Source organism: Danio rerio, chromosome 9 (genome assembly GCF_052040795.2).
Source record: "Danio rerio strain M-AB ecotype USA chromosome 9, GRCz13ab, whole genome shotgun sequence".
Taxonomy (NCBI): Eukaryota; Metazoa; Chordata; class Actinopteri; order Cypriniformes; family Danionidae; genus Danio; species Danio rerio.
Genome location: NC_141029.1, coordinates 45,902,501 through 45,922,500, shown reverse-complemented (window position 1 = coordinate 45,922,500; position 20,000 = coordinate 45,902,501). Strand labels below are relative to the sequence as shown.

At 33.1% G+C, this 20,000-nt stretch overlaps 1 protein-coding gene across 1 annotated transcript in view; it reads right to left on the bottom strand.

The window, feature by feature from the left end:
- itga4 (integrin alpha 4) overlaps positions 1-17,268 on the bottom strand; it is a 55,641-nt gene extending 38,373 nt beyond the window's left edge. The window contains exons 1-11 of the mRNA XM_087268387.1: positions 17,220-17,268; positions 16,890-17,127; positions 15,764-15,876; positions 10,084-10,181; positions 9,773-9,902; positions 9,596-9,663; positions 9,381-9,510; positions 7,794-7,879; positions 4,043-4,105; positions 3,830-3,967; positions 1,870-1,978 (exon numbers count right to left, since the gene is read on the bottom strand). Coding sequence (XP_087124513.1) covers positions 1,870-1,978; positions 3,830-3,967; positions 4,043-4,105; positions 7,794-7,879; positions 9,381-9,510; positions 9,596-9,663; positions 9,773-9,902; positions 10,084-10,181; positions 15,764-15,876; positions 16,890-17,074 — 1,120 coding nt within the window. The 5' untranslated portion in view covers positions 17,075-17,127; positions 17,220-17,268. The remainder of the gene's footprint in view (positions 1-1,869; positions 1,979-3,829; positions 3,968-4,042; positions 4,106-7,793; positions 7,880-9,380; positions 9,511-9,595; positions 9,664-9,772; positions 9,903-10,083; positions 10,182-15,763; positions 15,877-16,889; positions 17,128-17,219) is intronic.
- Positions 17,269-20,000: the final 2,732 nt, after the last annotated feature.

Sequence of the window (20,000 nt, the reverse complement as noted above, 5' to 3'; positions counted from 1 at the left end):
ATTTGCTGAAATCCGTATTAAAATTTGCTTTATTTGTATTGTGCAATGTATTTTTGTAAGGTCTCTATGCATAGTATATTTTGTGAAAAGCGGCTCTTGCGAGGTAACTAGTCAAGACTGGTCTTTATAAGAAAGCAAGTCCCTTCTTAGAGTTCTTGGAATTGAGAAAGAGCCAGTGTTACCATAATATTTTTATAATTAAAAAAAAAATTCCTCTTTAATGAAAAGTAAAAACAAACATTTATTTACAAACCTGAAACTTTGGTCTTAATTTAAATCAATTGAATGCATCGTTGCTGGACACAAATATTAATCTGTTAACACATTTCTACTGACTCCAGTCTTTTGAATGGTAATGTAATATCTTTTTTTGTCATATTTCAACAAAGCACTGCATATGCAAGTGCTTTGTAACATTTAAGAAAAAAACATTACTAATGTGCTAAAAATGTGTGTACTACTAGAAAGTCTGAATTGATAGAGAATCTGGAGCCTCTATGATTAGTGGATTTCCCAGCAAGGCATAATACACTCATATGCCCCTTTATAGTGGCTAGTAAAGAGAGTTGTGTTAATTTTATTCCCAAAATTAAACAAAATTAACCTGTTCTAAAAAAAAATACAGAAATATGTTTTGGATAAGACTTATGTTTGGGCAAATTTTATTACCAGTAAATCATATTTAGAGGTATATATGACAGTATTCCATAAGCTACATCATTAATCTGTAAAAGCTTTATCCAATATTTGGAGGCATATTAATTAAATCTTATGTGTGCATTATTTTTGTTGTATTTGAAAATGTAAATACAACGAATAAATGCCTAGTTTTGACAGCTCTAATAAGTAATAAACAATGTGACGTTGTCAGCTGAGATTTACTTTATTAAAAAGCACTTAATTTACCAAATAAAAATCTGCATTAATAATGTCAATATTCACAGAATGACTGTTAAATTCTGCCTTAACTCAACATTTCAAAATCTATTTTTGTTGTTTAATGAAGTACTGAGCAATTACCCCAGATATCATTTGGTCATCAATCTATATTCAGTTAATAAAGTATTTGCACATTTGAAAATTCCCTGTTAAAAAATACAAATATTTTGTATTTTTGTGTGGGCTGACAGAAACCTCAACAAGTGCATGTGATTTTGACGTAAAATACACCAAATACTATAAACCATTTTTAATCATGACAATATTTTCATAAAAACAGGTAACACTTTCATTTAAAGTAATGTAGTTACACATGTTCCATGAACTAACTATAGTAAATGCAATGAATTATGCATAATTACACAGAACTAACCCCAAACCTAACCCCTCAGTCTAACCTCAACCACATAGCAAGTAGTACATCTAATTAAATAATATTACTTAATAGTTAAATTAATAGTTACACTGTAAACTACATCCCCCATCAAAATAAAGTGTAACCTAAAAATGTGTTTGACTGTAACAACAATGTAATACAAGAATGTATGAGTCTGTGTTTCCCGCTTTCAAAGAGCCGTGGTGTTTCACAGAAACTTTTTGGTTACTTATTTCCTTTCAACATTTTCTATTTCTAAACCACACCTGCCAAACTTACCTCTAAATCTGATTCAGAGAACAGCCCGTCTACCCATTAAAACCACTCATGGTTTATGTGCTAATGTGAAAATGCAGCCTCGGTGATGGGCTTTTAAAATATAAAGTAAACACAACACAAGAGCAAGGAAGTGAAAAACTGAGGTTTACCATCTAACTTTGCCTGAAGAACACACAAACCCCAATGCTTCCTTTAAAACTCAGATAAATAGATTTTAGGACACTCGGCTAGTCAAAGTAATTCATCAGTAGAAACATCATACAACATAAACATACCTGGATATCCATCATCATCAATATCACCGAGGTTTATGATGGTTTCTCCAAATCGTGCGGCATAAGAGTCACTGCCGACTAACTCAAAGTCAGCCTCCTTCAGTTCAGCCTGAAAAAGAGACAAGATATTTTCAAGACAAGCCTGTTGTAGTTAGCAGATACAAAATCTGAAAACACTAAAATCATATAATGTATGCAATTCTTGCGTCTCTCAACTCATTTAAATTCACAAGTTTTACACTTCCCACACATTGAGTCATGTTTCCACTGTTTATTTAAAGCAAACAGCCTGTCAACCAACCCTTTTTGTGTACTTTAAAAGCATGTACTTTAAAAATGTGCAACCTTTGTTTCAGCTAGCTAGTACTGAGGAAAACAAATTAAGTAAATGAAAATAGTAAAGTGCTAGAAACACTGTGGTAATTGGTACTCGGTGATTATTTTTTGTTTCTCTCATGAGAACTGGAAACATGCTATGTTAGTATGGCTTTTGTGATATTGCTGAAAAACATCCTTTACACAGAACATTCAAAACAATGAGATAAGCCGGCTGAAAATATGCAGATGAGTCATTTTATCTTATGTATTGCAGAAGACTGTAAACACTGTTGACGCCCTAAAATGATCATTACAGTTAAGAATAAATGGGTGTATCTTATGAAAACTGCCTAGAATAAATTGCTTTCAGATATCATCCCCAAAATAAAAAACAATAAAGAAAAGGATAACCCCTAACATTATTATTATTATTATTATTATTATTATTATTATTATTATTAATAAATTATGTTTAAGACACTGTTTTAAAAACATACACTATAGCTACGTTTCTTGTTTTTGCCAAAAAAATAAAAAATAAATAAATAAAATAAATGACAATATTGGTCTTAAATGCTGAATTAAAGACAAGTGTCAAAATATGATATTGATATGCATATAAAATTTAATTCTCCTATTTAGGTTCAGTAAGCATAAAGTACAGACATGTTTTTATTACTATACATTTTAGTGTTTATTTTAATGTTTTAAGTAACATTTTTTAAAATAAAAAGTCAAAAATGTTACATTTTAATTTTAGAGTGTGTGATATATACATATACATGTGATATATACATATACATATGTTACATGCATACATATACTAAATAAGTAAAAATTTACATTATTATAATATACATTTATTATAATAAACACACATTTTAATGGTTCTAAAAATGAGCGTGCTTGCATGAAAGAATGGCTGAATGAATGAATGCATTAATGAATTAATAAATGCATGAAAGAACAAATCAATTAATCCATGAAAGACTTCATGATTGAATGAATGAAAGAATGCATAAAAGAATGAATGCATGAAAGAAAGAAAGAATAAATGAATGAATGAATGAATGAATGCATGAAAGAAAGAACTAATGAATTAATGAATGCATGACATAATTAATAAATGAATGAATGCAAGAATGAATGCATGCATGAAATAAATAAATAAATTAATACATGAAATAATGAATGAATGCATAAAATAAATATTAAACGAATGCATGAATGTATGTATGAATGCATGTATGAAATAATGAATGAAAGAAGGAACAAAAAAATTAAGAAAGAAAGAAAGAAAGAAAGAAAGAAAGAAAGAAAAAAAGAAAGAAAGAAAGAAAGAAAGAAAGAAAGAAAAAGAAAGAAAGAAAGAAAGAATAAATCTTTAAAATAATAAATGAATTAATGTATGAAATATTGAATGAATTCATAAAACAATAAATAAATGAATGCACAAATTATTGCATGAATGAATGAATGAATGAATGAATCAATCAATCAATCAATGAATCAATCAATGAATCAATCAATCAATCAATCAATCAAAATAACATTTTAGGCTATTTTTATTTTTTATTTTTGTTAGAATCATCTATAAAAAACAACCAATAAGTATGCATCAAAGCAATGAACACTGCCTCACCTCTCCCTGGTTGATGTAAACATACACGCGTCCCTCTTCCCGCACTGAGCTGAACATTGGCGCTCCAACCAACAGATCAGACAGTCCATCTGCGTTCAGGTCGACAGCACAAACACTCGCCCCATAATAAGAGCCAAGCTGTAAACAGGAACAAACATGACTATTGTGTCCGAACATCCTTCAGGAACACTTAAAATTCTTGACATTTCTTACCGTCTTGCCCTTGGTTTTGTTAACAATTTTCAAAGTGTTGCCCTCAATCCTAAATATGTAGGCCTAAGAGAGAGGAAAAAATGAGAGCATGAGAATTGGTGGAAAAAGCACACAATAGATTGTATACGCTGGTGAATTTTACAATTCTGTGTGTTTCATAACAAAAAAATGTATGGCAGCTCCTTGATAACTCTTTCTCCAGTCTGTTTCTTGGTAAAACAATTAGAAACCCAAAACTCATAAACACTGCAAACTCAGCACATCTGCAAAAAAGAAAAAAAAAACTACTTCCTTTTCCACACAGATGGAGGAAGAGTTCAGTTTAACTGATTTACCGTTCACAACTGCCTCACAGAGTGGATGTCAAGACAGCAGACATATATTGAATACATGACATGCTTGCCATTGCTTAGTATGGAAATAAACAGATGAAGTTTTTAGGCTGTAACAGGCAGTGTTCAAATTCACTTTTGTTCTCACCTTTCCCAGCACAATCTGACAGCACAGTGTCTTCTTACAACACACAACACTGCGACACATGATAAAAGGTATATTTTCCATGTTTTAAAAGTTTTTGTCCAAACCATCCGCAATAGCGACGCACTACACTCTAAGAAATATTGTGAATTTTTTTGTATTTTATGATTCATGTTTTTATTTTTCCCTATTTATTTATGCTTTCAAATTGTATTGTAAGACATTGATCTTTTTTTCAACAACTATTAACTTGTTTTTTTATTTTAACTTTTTATTGATTTTTCTTATTTCAAATAATGCAGATGAATATCAAATGCAGAGAATTAACATAAAAGCAGAACAAAGAATAAATAAATACAATAAAAAAATAACGTCATATAAATTGCTTAAGTAAACCAAACCAAACCAAAAAAAAGGGGGGTGGGGGGCTGTTAATATTAGAGCCTTAATTATTACTTTGTCTCATTACATGTTTGCTAGCATTGTGAATCTCAGAAATTTTCCTCATTTATTAAAATAAATTTCAATCCTTCCAAGTAAACTGTAGGAGAGTTTTTCAAAAGCTGCAACTTGTCCTAACTCTGAGATCCACTCGAAGATCGGAGGTCTACTGGAACATTTTCCATTTTTTTATAATGCATTTTATTTAAAGGCGCCTTTCATGACACTCAAGGTCACTGTACAGGACAGCTAGAACAATCAGTTTAAATAAAAACACAATAAAAGTCAATAGAATACAATACAAACTTTAAAATGCAGTCAGGTTAAAGAGAATAAGCTGTTCTAAGCAGATGTGTTTGAGTTTGTATTTAAAATGTGAAAGAGAGTCTAAATTACAGAGATCAGGAGGAAGTAAATTCCAAAGCTGAGGAGCAGACTGGCTGACGGATCTGCTCCCCATGGTGACAAGGCACAGAGGGAACAGTGAGATGAATGGAAGAAGAAGACCTGAGTGTTTGAGAAGATGTGGCGATATGAACAAGGTTAGTAAGGTATGGAGGAGTGAGATTGTGGACGGCTTTAAAAGTGAGAAGATGTATTTCATAATTAATTCTGAAAAAGATGGGAAGCTAGTGAAGCTGTTGTGGAATGGGTGTGATGTGACTGACAGAGGGAGTTTTTTGTGATAATACGTGCTGAAGCGTTTAGTACCAGTTGTAATTTATAAAATCGTAATTTTTAAGTTTTATTAAGGAGGCCAAACAGAAGGGAATTACAGAAGTCTAAATGGGATGTGACTAAACAATGAACAAGAATGGCAGCTTAATGAGGTGTGAGGGGAAGACGTAAGAACTAATTTACTAGTTCTGCAGAACTAATATTTTGACTCGTTTAACTGATGAGTAGTGCATAATATTTAAAAGCTTCTTGGACAGTACCTTTAATATTGCAGACCATGTTATCAATATTTGTACCCTCAGGAGAATAGTTTAATGTGATCTATTGTCTGATTTGATGTTGTATATTAGGGCATAACAACCTTGCTGCTAAAGGTATTAAAATAATTTTTAAAAAAGTCACTTTGTTAAACTGTAAAGTTGAATTCTCAACATCAAAAGTCGACAGAGCAGAGATTAACATCCCATAAAGCATTTAACAACTGTAAATAAATGGAAAACACTTGTAAATCACAGAATAAGATATTGTTTACTGTAGAGAGTTATTAGTTTCTATTTCTTGACTGAAAAACTACATAAACTACTATGGAATTAATCATCTCAGATGCTGATTTTGTGCTTTATTCGGTGGTAAATACTACCAGTGTGAGTTTGAATACCATTTTACATGACATTTATAGCAATACTGAAAGTGGCAGCAGATAGTTAACCTCAGATCTTTAAAAAAAAAAGAAAAGAAAAGAAAAATAGCAACCAAATTTTTTGTCACTGGAATCTTGTTGCATTTCGTGTTGTTAGGAAAAGGTGAAAGCTTGAGAATTGGAATAATAATCTACTTCATATTTTGATCTGTGGCAGAATCACTACAACCACAGACATGCATGGCAAAATGTACCTTCAATGAGTAGAAATGTACAAATTAGCAACCCTAAATATGTGACCCTGGAACACAAAACCAGTCATAGGTGTGATTTGTTTTAGTTTAAATTGAGAATTAATGAGCTTTCCATTTTTGTACACTTTATTAAGATAGGACATATGATATTTGGTCATTGAAAATTTTTAATCTAAGGGTAACAAAATCCAAAATATTAAGAAAAATAGCATTTGGATTTGACTAAATGTTTGTCCAAATGCATATTGCTAATCAAAAATTGAATCATGATATTTATACAGTGGGATATTTACAAAATGTCTGCATGAAGCATCTTCTTTACTTAATAGTCTAATGATTTTTTACATAAAAGAAAACTGTACAATCATGTATTTAGCCTATTCCAAAAAATATACCCGTGCAACTTAACACTGGTTTTTGCAATCCAGGGTCACATATTCGGAATTCCTGCCCCATTTTGCACCGCTATTTACTACATTTTTTACATTATTAAACAAAAATGTTTTAAAGTTACATGCTAACCAGGTTTTCTTCAACCTCAAAGTGCTCATTTGTAAAAATTATTGAGTTTTCCAATAACAGTAGGCAGGATTTACAGTTCACAAAAGCAGAGCCACACTCCCCAGCAAATGTTTAACACCGAAAGAGAAGTATTTAAGACTGAAGTAGCAAAAGATTCAATATATGGCAACTGCAATACTTAGTAAAGAAAACTAAACACCTTTTTTAAATACTAACTATTTAGTAACACATACTAATTTTACAGTCTTGTTTCAAATGTACATACTTTATACGTATCATAGCCATTACTTAAATTCTGTAATAACTAAATTTACCCGAACATAACCATATGTATTTCTGATCAATGTAATCTGTCATTGAATGTGAAGAACATGTACTGCAAGTAAAACAGGGTTGACTTTATTCTTAAATTCCAAATTTTAAATAAAAAATGAAAATTTAGTATTATTTATTTATGTGATATATATTTATTTGCGATAAGACTGCATTGTATGTGGTGACTTAACCTGACAATTAGGCATACAGAAGAGTAAATGTGTGCACATTTAGGAACTGTGTTCAAAATGATTACTTCCCAACTAGAACTAGATTAATAATATATCTATAATCCTTTCTAATCTGCTTTATTATTAAAAGAAAATTGGTCCTCTTAAATGTTCAAGTCAAGGTTATGGCGTTGATATGTGCTAATAATCAGAGAGGTGAAAAGGATGATGATTGTGATGGTGTAAACCCTTACTTTACCAGTCTGTTCATGCTGAGGAGCACCACCGACTATCTCAGTGCTTTGAGGATCTAGAAAGTGTCCAGCACTAACAGAGTAACCTGATGGGGGGAAAAACATACTGTAAATAATGGTGAAATGTGCCAATGGCCTATTCAGAGTCTCAAAAGACTAAAATCTGGTCAATTAGTAACAAACAAGTAATTATTATAAAAATATTTCTAATTAACACTTACATTTTACATGCATTTATTTAGAGGTTACAACACTTGTTTACAATGTATACAATGCAAAAATCAAGAGCTAATATGAGGAACTGCCATGTTACGGATGGGTTGCCAAGACATGAAAAACAGCAACACTTCAGCCACGTCATATTTTGCAACAATTACAGGCATTTGCAGGTTGTGCAACAGCGTCTGTTTCCTGTTCCAATACAAAACATTATAAGCTTTTATGTTTCCTGCAGTGAATTTGAAAAAGCTGATCATGTTGCTTAACTTAAAAAAAAACTTGTTTACAATCAACATAATTTTAAATAAATAATAAACAAACATTCTTAGTTTTTTTTGGGGTATGAAAAGATTCCATGGATGTGTAAATGTAAGTGTAAATAATACTAATAATCCTAATAATAGTAAGAATAGTACTATTTAGGCATGTTTTAAAACCTAGTATGTTGGCATGTTTGTAAACTAAGCTGCTTTCTTAGCCAACATTACAAGTGAATAATTTCAGATTAAGGGCACATATTTAATGATATAGGCGTTAAGTCTAAAGTGCATAACGCAAAAGCATTCAGGACGTGTCCGAATCCACTTTTGCAATTTTGAGGATGGAAAAATACATTTTGTGCCCTGATGCATGGTCTAACAGGGTTGTACTTATTATTTTAATGAGTTATGGTTGTGTTTTGCACAAGTTTTGCATCAGTCTCATCTCCCATTCCCTTTAAGAGTCTGCAGTGTGTGGATAAAGAACGAGTCTCCTGCATTCCGCCTCTTTACTTTCTCTTTAATTCACTTTTACTCTTTACTTTTCTCCTTCACTTTTGTGGATAAATTTATTTGTCAAGCGCAAGGATTTGTTTCAAAACTATTTTCAAGTTCAGTTCTAATTTTGACCTATTCTTATACCCAACAGGTGATCAAATCTGAACTTGTTTTAAATTTAAGCAATTATAAATATGCATATAATAAATAATACGGATATTACTAATAATTTAAAAATACTGAAAATAGCCCCCCGAGATGAAGGCATGGAGGCAATGGTTTTTATATATATGTAGAAAATAATACTTTTTGTATCACTTTAATCCTTTAATTTTGTTCATATGTAAAGATATTTGTGTATTGCTGTACATCCTTTGTGTATTAAATTGTGTATGTGTTTTGAACCTGCAAAGGCACATAGCTAACGTGATCTGCGCTAGACTTTAGACCAGCTTTTTGTTGGTCAACTGCGCAGTCTATTTCAGTTCCTTAAAATAGCAACGCGCCAACAATGCGCCTTAACACACTTAGGTATCTCATGAGCAGCAAAATAAAGCTATCTTTCCTACATTTACTAACTATTACTAGCATTACCATTTAGTCAACTCACCTAAATAACTGCCATAGAGAACATCACTGTCATCATCCACATAAGCAGCTGATATGTTGCTTGTTGTGTTGACGACCAGAACAGATCCAGTCCAGTATGAGGTACCAGGAGCTCCCATAACCATTAAATCCTGCAAACACAATGTACTGTATAGTTGAAACAAATCAACTGAACTCAATGCAAATTCAATTAAATGCCATGGACGCTCCATATACCTCTGTGAATGAGTTTGATATTCCTGCTTGGCATGACCCATAACCCTCACCAAACCTTCTTTGATGATCTAAAGTGAGAAAAATAAATCAAAAACTGCTGTTGATTGACGTTTAAAGAATTACACCGGGTTTTAATTTTTGAATTTCAATGCAACAAGAAGTAATAGACATCTGTACCTTTATAGCAGGGGATAATATGACTGGCGTGTTTCAAATCTGGGCTGAATCTGAAGCAAACACCATGCGGCAGCTTGTTCTGATTGTCTTTACTGGAGTAGAAAACATTCTTCCATCGATGTCCACATGCCTAAAATTCAAACCAGAAGATATTGGGGTGGTTATTTGGAGGACGACTGATAATAGTTCAGAAAAAAAAACTCAATTTTGTTTAATTCCATTTTCAACTTTTCGCTTTGACTCTTCATTTTACATGCATTTACTTACAAGGAACTATCATAACGAATGCATGCCTTAGACTTAAGACTTACCAAAACATGGCCTTTTGAGGCCTGCCGGGACAAACTCACACCCAGCCACTGGTTATCATTCTCTGCCAAACAGTGTCTTCCACAGCGCTGCACACCTCCTGAAAACATTTACAGACATGCACTAATTATTATACAACAATCAATTTGATTAGGGAAAACTGTGCAAAACATTAGAGGCATGCAGAACAAATGTTCTCAAGAAAATTCACACCTGTCGCTCAAGCATCAACACAGGATGACAAGCTTGTGGTCTAACTTGCAAACACAAGGCTACAAATATCTCCAAAAGTATCATGTGTAGAAGTCTTCTTTTCTTAGACATAGTGTCAAGCGAACTAAAGATGAACCTGTTATTTCTTTCATTCTCTTTTGGAGAATTGTCTGACCATTTTATTCCAGACCTGTTGGTTCTACAGTATTATCTTCTACAGTAGATGTTTGTTGGGGAATTGTGGTTGCTAATTTTAATGTTTTTTTTTTTCTTTGGGGCAATGGTTGCTAGAGTGTTACAAAGTGGCACAAATAAAAAGAACCACAAGAACCAAATCTGGTTCCTAAATTTAGCTCAGCTCTCTGAATGAAAGTATTATATTTTCAAGCCAAACTTGTAAGTAACATTGTATTTTGATGGTCCCTTTTAGACATTCTCTTTACTTACTTTAAGTAACTTTGTCAAACACAAGTCATTGAAGTGTTAGTAGACTGTCTGCTTAACACCATTTTAAAGTTCTGCATTGTACCATTGACTATAATTTAGACAAAAAATATAAATACACTTCACAAGTACAAATCAACTTCTTCAAGACCAACACAAATGCAAACAGACACAAATTTGAACTGGCAAAACAATTTATGTGTTTTGCCAGTTGAACAACAGCTGAGAGCCTGAAAATACACACACTTTAAAACACTATTTAAATATTTTGAAAAAGATATCGTTATAATATCAGTAAAGATTGTGACTTTATGTGCGCACATATTTCATGTTTTGTCTGTAGCTGTAACTGAGTACTTGATTAAGCCTCTTATAAAGAAACCACAACTGGATCCCAGCAACTAAGCTAACTATAGGCCTATTTTAATTCTTCCACTTATGTCTAAAATACTAGAAAGAGTTGTTTCTACCCAAATATGTTCCTTAGCAAAGATTAACAACAGTGTTTCAGTCAGGTTTTCAGGCCTCATCACAGTACGGAAACCACATTAGTGAAATTATTTACTCGATTTGGATAAAAAGGACCTCCGTCAACAACTGGCCTGACATGCATAATATAACAAGGATTTTTCCTTAGAAACACAAATATAAAAATAAAGATAATGATTGTTCACACACAATTTTAGTTGTACTGGCAAATAAGTGCAAATGATTATCATTTGCCAAAAACAAACCTTTCACAAAATCCAAGTTCCAGTGTTACTTATTATTTCTGCGTTATATCGCGATATGCATACAATTTCACCAGATGGTTTAAATCGCTCTATTTGGTAAGAATTCAGGTACAAAAATTGAATAATCAAATGAAAAATAGCACGGCATAGTCTTCATTATACAAATTATTCAATAAAATCATGTTTAATAAACTTACAAATGGTACAATTTCTTACTGCCTGAATGCTTTAAACTCTCATGATTAGGCATGAGCCGGTATAAGATTCTGATGGTACAGTATGATAACCTTGGATAAAACCATCACGGTTTCCCAGTATTGTTATTACTGTATGCTCTAAAATAATTATTTTTAAATGTCTGGGTAAAAAACAAAAACTTTTTTCCCCTTTGAACACAATATATTTTATTTTGAGTCACATTTAAAATATTTTGAAACAGGGAACATGTCAGGCTAAATAATTCAAGCGAAACATTAACTTCTGCTGTCTTAATTTCTTAATTTCTTAATTTTAAAATAGCATCTTTGGATATATTTTCTGCTGGACATACTGTTGTCCTAAAAAAATTAAAAATTAAACATTTTAACATTTCAGGAACGATATAGCAGAAAATGTTGGCGGTTTTAAAAAAACCTTGACTTTTCCAAACAACGGTATACTCTGAAAATCGTCCCATGCCTACTCATGACATGCTTATACAGTCACAGGCTTTAAAAACACATGCAAATGATTAAACATATCAAACTTTTGCTCCATTATTCACAGTAAAAATCTTCAATGACTCCACAAATCTCATGTTCTGTACTGCAGCTCCTGGTCAACTGTATTCCCTAGTCAACATTGCAGATCCTGCGATGTGACTACACTGTAAAAAATGTTGGGTTCCACACAATTCATTCATATTGTCCCAAAACAAAATGGTTACCTTCATCAATGTTACAAATTTAAGTGGATTGAACATAAAATATTTAAGTTGTTTCCCTAAAAAAAAGGTAAGAATTGTGTTGGTTCAGCTCATATAAAATAAGTAGTTTGAACAAGCAGCAAAAATCCTTTTTGGAGTGTATTGTGGACACACACTTTGTGATATCGATGCTAAAATTATATATTGTGCCGCACTATAATAAAATTATAGTGGGTCAGTAGCTTGACCCACTATAAAGCCTATCGCCCATCCCTTGTTTCAGATTTGGGAGTATAAGCATCCTCTTCCGGACAGGAGGAAACCCTCCACAGTCTGTCTGACCCTGCATGGGGAATTCATTCACAGGACGTTTTCACAGTCAGGGGTCTAGAAAGCACACACGGGTTCAGTCAGAGCATATTCGCAAGTGTCAAGTCTAAACAGTATGAAGTGGTCATTTGTAAACGGTCAACTGTTCAAAGTTTGCCAACAACAAACAGACGGAAGGGAGAGGAAGAACATCCCTGTGGACACAGTGAGATGACTTTTATGAAGAGCATTAACAAGCATTGTTACAGTAAATAGATGTTTAAATAGATGACATGTTATGGTAAATAGATTTTTAAATAGACGTTAAAATAATCTTTAAAGTACTTCATAAATATAACTAGCACATTTATGTATTTTCTAAGACTATTAGTGAAACTGCTTCTATTTCACATGCTTTGATTATATTATCAGGAGTGCTGGGCAAATATTAATTCAATAATTAATTCATAAAAATAAATGTTTGTTTTGACATTTTACATACGTGTGCTGTGTATACTTATTATCCATATGTAAATAGACAAAGAAATAAAGTAGACATGAAAAAAATATTTATTTATATTTAGATATAAAATGTGTATATGACACAAATTAAATATATATATATATATATATATATATATATATATATATATATATATATATATATATATATATATATATATATATATATATATATATATATATATATATATATATATATATATATATATATATATATATATATATATATAAATAAATCTCCTGAATTTTTAGCCCGCCTTTATTTTTCCCCCAATTTCTGTTTAATGGAGAGCTGATTTTTTTTCAACACATTTCTAAACATAATAGTTTTAATAACTCATTTCTAATAACTGATTTATTTTATCTTTGCCATGATGACAGGAAATAATATTTGACTAAATATTTTTTAAGACACTTCTATACAGCTTAAAGTGACATTTAAAGGCTTAACTAGGTTAATTAGGTTAACTAGGCAGATTAGAGTAATAAGGCAAGGTATTGTATAACCATGGTTAGACTATCGAAAACATACATAGCTTAACTAATCACTATAAATATTTGCCCAGAACTTAAAAAATTGAATTGTAAAACAAATTACTAAGTAACAAAAGTGCCAATACATTTCAGAAATAGCTTTGGTTGTAATTGCTTTAAGCTGATGATCACTGCATGATTTGAGAATGATCCAAAAGGTATCTTGTGCTTAACCATTTAAGGTGACTACTTGAAAAAAAAAAGTGTTTTGGTCCACATCTTGGATTGAATAATGTATACTAATACAACTCTGATAGTTCTTACAATAACCCATTATAATGATAACTTATGGATAAAAGGTCAACCAGGCGGTTACAATGCCCATCAAAGGCTTAAAAAAACAACACCAACAACAACAATCTGCTTACAACCCTAAAACCTGTTTTTACAACATAACTTCACATAGAAAGTATATGTTCATATTAAATTAAAACATCTGTTTATATTATTCATATTAAGTTGTTCATATTATTCAAAACAACTTATCACAGAGTTACGGGATCATAAAAATATCATCCTCTAAACATTTTTTAGATTTTAAACGAGGAAAATCAACATGCGTTATGGATGTGACAAAAAAGCATGCAAGTTTGCAGTAAACAACATACTTTGTAGAAATTCTGTGAATTAAACTGCACAACCCAAAAGATATAATGATAAACAAAAGGTAAAAGAGCTGACTCTCTAGAACAAAAAATATTGATTTGATTTTATTTTAACTTTTTTGCTTTTCTGAGGAAAAAGCTTCATTAGATGTGACATGCCACTGTTATGGATGTGACAGATGTGAAATATCCGCTGGAGTGACTTTAGTTAATCAAATATAAATGTTTGCAAACACTGACTGAGACATTTTTGAGCATTTTTAAAAGTACCGTAAAATACTTGCTTACACAAAATATGTAGAAACGGTTTCTCTATTTTGGTGAAAACATAATTTTCTTTCATGGCAAGGTTGACATTTGCATAGAATTGCTCAATATTTTAAAGCTTTGCTAAGCATTTAGACCCCACATGTACTATCGACACATTACATCCTGTTTAGTCACTTTATTTTAATATTACTATTAACAAACCATTAACTAAGACTTTCAGCTCAACAAACTACTAATTTCCTTCATATTAACAGTAAAGTAGTAGTTGGTTTTATGTATAGAGTAGAATTAGGTATGCAGATCATACTTTTAAGTACTAATAAAAAGCCAATATCTTAGGAATATACCAGTAGTTAAACTAGGTTATTGGTACTTTAACTAAAGTGTTACTTATTGTGTTATTGATAAAACTGGTAATGTTATTCTACAATACAATTAGTTGGAAATAAGGCTGGACAATATATCGTTTCAGCATCAATATCACAATGTGTGCATCCGCAATAGTCACATCGCAAAGACCTGCAATGTTTAGTTGAGTTTGCAGTGTAATTTTTACACATACACACAAAACCATAATGCATGCACTGTTTATTTCACTTGTATCTTTGCTTTGTTACATTTGTCTATGCTTGTAGTTTGTTTATCACATTATGCATGATTCACTCCCCTACAGAATCCCCCCAGTCAATCAAAATGAATACATTCGGTAACACTTCATAGACCAGTTCTCACTATTAACTAGTTGCTTATTAGCATGCATGTAATTGAGATATTGGCTGCTTATAAAGCACATGTTCTGTGTGATCTTATTCTACATCCCTAATCCTACCCAATACCTAAACTACCACAATAACTCGTAATAAGTAGCAAATTAGGAGTTTATTGAAGAAAAGGCAAAATGGTTTGCTATGAGTGAGAGCTGAACCTTAAAATAAAGCATGACTAAAAATTCTTTCCAACTACCTGTATATCGCAATATATATCACAGAAAAACAAAATACTGCAATGCCAGATTTTTTCCAACACCATGCAGCCCTAGTTGGAAATCACCACATCCTATTTAACTTTTAAAAACAATTCTACTTATAGATGCAGTGAAACATCATGCTAGCGGAACGTTTGATAAGGTAATGGAGGGAAAACCTACCAACAGGGAGCTGCTCACACTGGCTGTTCAACATACTGCAGTTGTAGATGGCTCCAGGACTTTTGATATTAGGATAAAAGCTGGAATTGGCCACAGGCGCTCCAACTAACAACCTGAACAATAAATATAACATTAAAAAAGAACGTACTGATTTGATTTATGAGTAAATCTGGGTAAGTACTAGTTTATGTATAAAGTGTCTTTTGTGATAATGTGTAATAAAATATAAATATAAAATCTATATTGTTAAATGAATGATTCATTATAAATTATGAACGGAAGGAATGGATATTAGTACAATGTAGTCTCTGAATGAATGGAGGTTTTAAAAGCAGCAAGCACAGATATGAATGGAGCATTTCAGCCATCTACTGTTGTATGTTCTACAGCCATGAAGTCAGGGTCAGTTGACCAGGACTTGGGGCAAAAACATGCTCATATGAGATACGCTCACATGATCTTCTGCAATATTCGATACATTTCACAATATTCCACATAAGCATGTCTGAATGTGATATTTTGGATTCTCTCAAACAATGCATGTGAAGAACCACTCCCTTCAAACTGTTATAAAGCCTACTGTCAGTATTAGACAGTGTATAAATGTATACTTGTATACTATTTGAAGTGTTAGTTTACATGAAAATAAAAATTCTGTCATAATTTACTCACTCTTTACTTGTTTCAAACCTTTATGAGTCTCTTTCTTCTGTTAAACACAAAAGGAGATATTTTGAAGAAAGCTGGAAGCCTATAACCATTGACTTCCAATGCATTTTTACATAATATGTCAATAGTTACAGGATTACAGCTTTCTTTAAAACATCTTAACTTGTGTTAAACAGAAGAAAGAGACTCATAGAGGTCAAGCACTTGAGTGTGAGAAAATTGTGAGCACTTTTTAGTCTAATTTCTGCACGAACTATCCCTTTAAAGTTCATTGTAATGGTAAAAGCTACAATACTTACTCTGAGAATATATTTCATTTCATTCCCTCAACTGACATAAAACAGCTACTCGAAAAAAGTCCTCAAACATGAAGAAAACGCCCCTGACTATAGGTACAATCCGCGCAACAAATATTAACTTAGTTAACTTTTCCAATGAAGTTGCCTCAAACTCTTACCATGTGTTCTCATTATGCTGGTGAAGCAGAACAGAGTATCCGAATAATGATCCGTTTGGTCCGTTAAAAACTAAAGGATGCTCCACATCCAGATTGTAGCAATCGCACAGAATCAACAGGTACCACAGGATCCCAAATCCAGATGTCCACTTCAGCAAATCTCCAGTGAGTTGTGATGAAATCATCTCGTCATCAGTCAGAGCACCACACGCAGATAACAGCAGAGAGCCAGCGCTGCCTTCAAACAAAAGTGCAAAGAGTTCGGCTTAACTTTTAGTTGATGTATCAGGAAGTTGTCATTGTGCTTGTGAACTCGAGATGTGCGCTCGCCTGTTGCGCTCCCGCACCTCTTCTGCTGGAGCGCGCCTCGTGTTTCAGTGACGTCACAGCGCTCAGAGTGAAGGGAAGCCTTTGAAGTGGGAGTGGGCGCGCCGCAGGGGCGGGAACACGCTCTGAGCGCCGGACACTCTCTGGGGCAGAGCGTTAAAGCGCGTCATCGCTGGAAACTACTGAAGAAAAAATGAAAAACGCGATGAAGCTGCTAACTGTTATACTTGTTGCAAGTTCTGTGTGCTGCCCAAGAGCCATGCTGGACAGCTCGTAAAAGTACAACCTTGTTAATACTATTTTACGACTGTTTTTTCATAATGCACGCTCAATCACTTGGTTCGACACAGGTCACTTAAGGAAGTTAGTTTATAATAATAGTAGAGCCTAAAAGAAGAAGAAAACAATACAGCAATTAACTCACCTAAGTCTTAATGAAATCTGTGAACTGTAGTTGTATTCATTTTACTTTGGCTCATAGTCCCTTTATTCATCAGGGTTCGCCACAGCGGAATGAACCACCATCTTGTTCAGCATATGTTTTATACAGCGGATGCCCTTCCAGCTGCAACCCAGAACTGGGAAACATCCATACACTTTCATTCACACACTTACACTATATAGCCAATTTAGTCTATTCAGTTCACCTATAACGCATGGATTGTGGAGTAAACAGGAGCAAGCGGAGGAAATCCACACCAACACAGGGAGAACATGCTAACTCCACGCAGAAATGCCAACTGACCCAGCTTGGGCTCGAAACAGCGACCTTCTTGCTGTGAGGCGACAGTGCTAACCACTGAGCCAAGGTGTCACCCTGTATTAGGTTAGTCAGCATTAAAATCATTTTAAGAGTGATTGAACTATTTTTTCACGAACAGAATATTTGTAAAAAATACTACAAATAAAATTCAGCAAGATTTTCCAGGTCACATGGTTGACTTCAGACAGAAAATGCTAACATTTTGTTCATACGTAAACCTTAGATTTAAAGGACATGGAAGCAATTACGAAAGAATGCAATGGGTTTTATGGACAGTTGGTAATGTCTCACAACAATAAACAAATACACACTAATTGGTGCTTCTTAAAAGCCTAGTAAAAACAGACATTTCTGGGTGATCTCTGTGGCTGTTGTCTAACTAAAAATATCTTCATGATCAAGTTTCATGTTGACGTTAGATTTAGCTTGATATTTTTAAGGCATAGTTCACACACACACACACACACACACACACACACACACACACACACACACACACACACACACACACACACACACACACACACACACACACACACACACACACACACACAAAACATTTCATAACCATTTACATACACTCAAGTGGTGCTAAACTTCAGTGAGTTTCTTTCTTCTGTCGAACACAAAATCAGGATATTCTGGAGAATGTTATAAACCAGCAGCCATTGACAATCATAAAAGTAAATATCAAAGTAATTCATATTCATATCAAAGTACATGGCTTTTTTCCCAACATTTTTTCAGTATCTATTTCTTTGTGTTTAACAGATAAAAAACTGACAAACTGGTTTGAAACCAGTAAAGGGGAAGTAAATTATGACATAATTTTCATTTTTGTGTGAACAATCCCTTTAACTCAGGGTGGTAGAAAACTAGGGCACAATATATCCCAAAATTACAGTTATCGCAATAATATCATCACAAAGAGAAAGTAAAGAGGCCGAATGTAGGAGGCTCGTTCTTTATCCTCACGCTGCAGGCAGATCTGTTTAACTGTTTTTTCGCTAGTGAAGCATTCAGTTTTTCCACTTACAAAGTCCACCATGTCATTAGCAAATGCGCCATGGTCCGAAGCAACTGACTTTTACAGGGAATGGAAGATGAGACTGTGATTGGTTTGTTAGCCTATGCGCCGGGGCGCAGTGTAAATTTTTCCACCCTTAAAACAGCAAAAGTGGATTTGGACACGCCCTTAATGCTTTTGCGCCATGCACTTTAGACTTTGCGCCTAGATCGTTAAAATAGAGCCCTAAATGTTTGCACTATGACACAGTTTTTTGTCTAAATTAGAATGAATTAGTTTTGTAAAATATATTTTACCTGTTTATTTTAAAATTATTAAATAAATGAATTATTTAAAAATAGCTAATACAAATTAGCATTTTCTAGGGAAATGTTATAATCCAAGACAAATCATCATCACAATACTCATCAGCAGCATCACCTATTTTCCAGTACCATGCAGTCCTATAGTGAAAAATCGAGCTAATAAATGGGATAATTGGAAACTTTGATTTCATTTATACATTTGAAAAGTGACTATGGGTCAATTTAGTCCCCTATACTGTTTTAGTGTTTATGTAATTTAAGTAGAAATTACATTTGCCTTCAATCTGATCTGATTAAACAAAGAAAATTTTAAAAAGCAAGTTTTTTCACAGCGTTAACTTTTTTTATTAACTCATTCATTCACCAATCTGTGAGTCTCACTATCCATCTTTATGATTACAAATCGCTTTAATTTCATGAGAGCCTTATGAGCATGACAAAGCAGATTATTATTACACAGACACACACAGCCTTATTAAACATGTGAGTCTGAATTCCCCCCTGAGTGCTAACAGTGAGCTGCACATGTGCTGTGGATCAGGAGCTCAGTGTGAGTCCAGGGACTTCATCAACTCTCTCAGACGCTCTTTAACCACATTTGTGCGTCACTTTTTTTCTGCTCTGAGACTCACAGTTTGTGTGCACGTTTCTTTCAGGACCTATCAATAGTTACAGCCACTCTCTCCTTC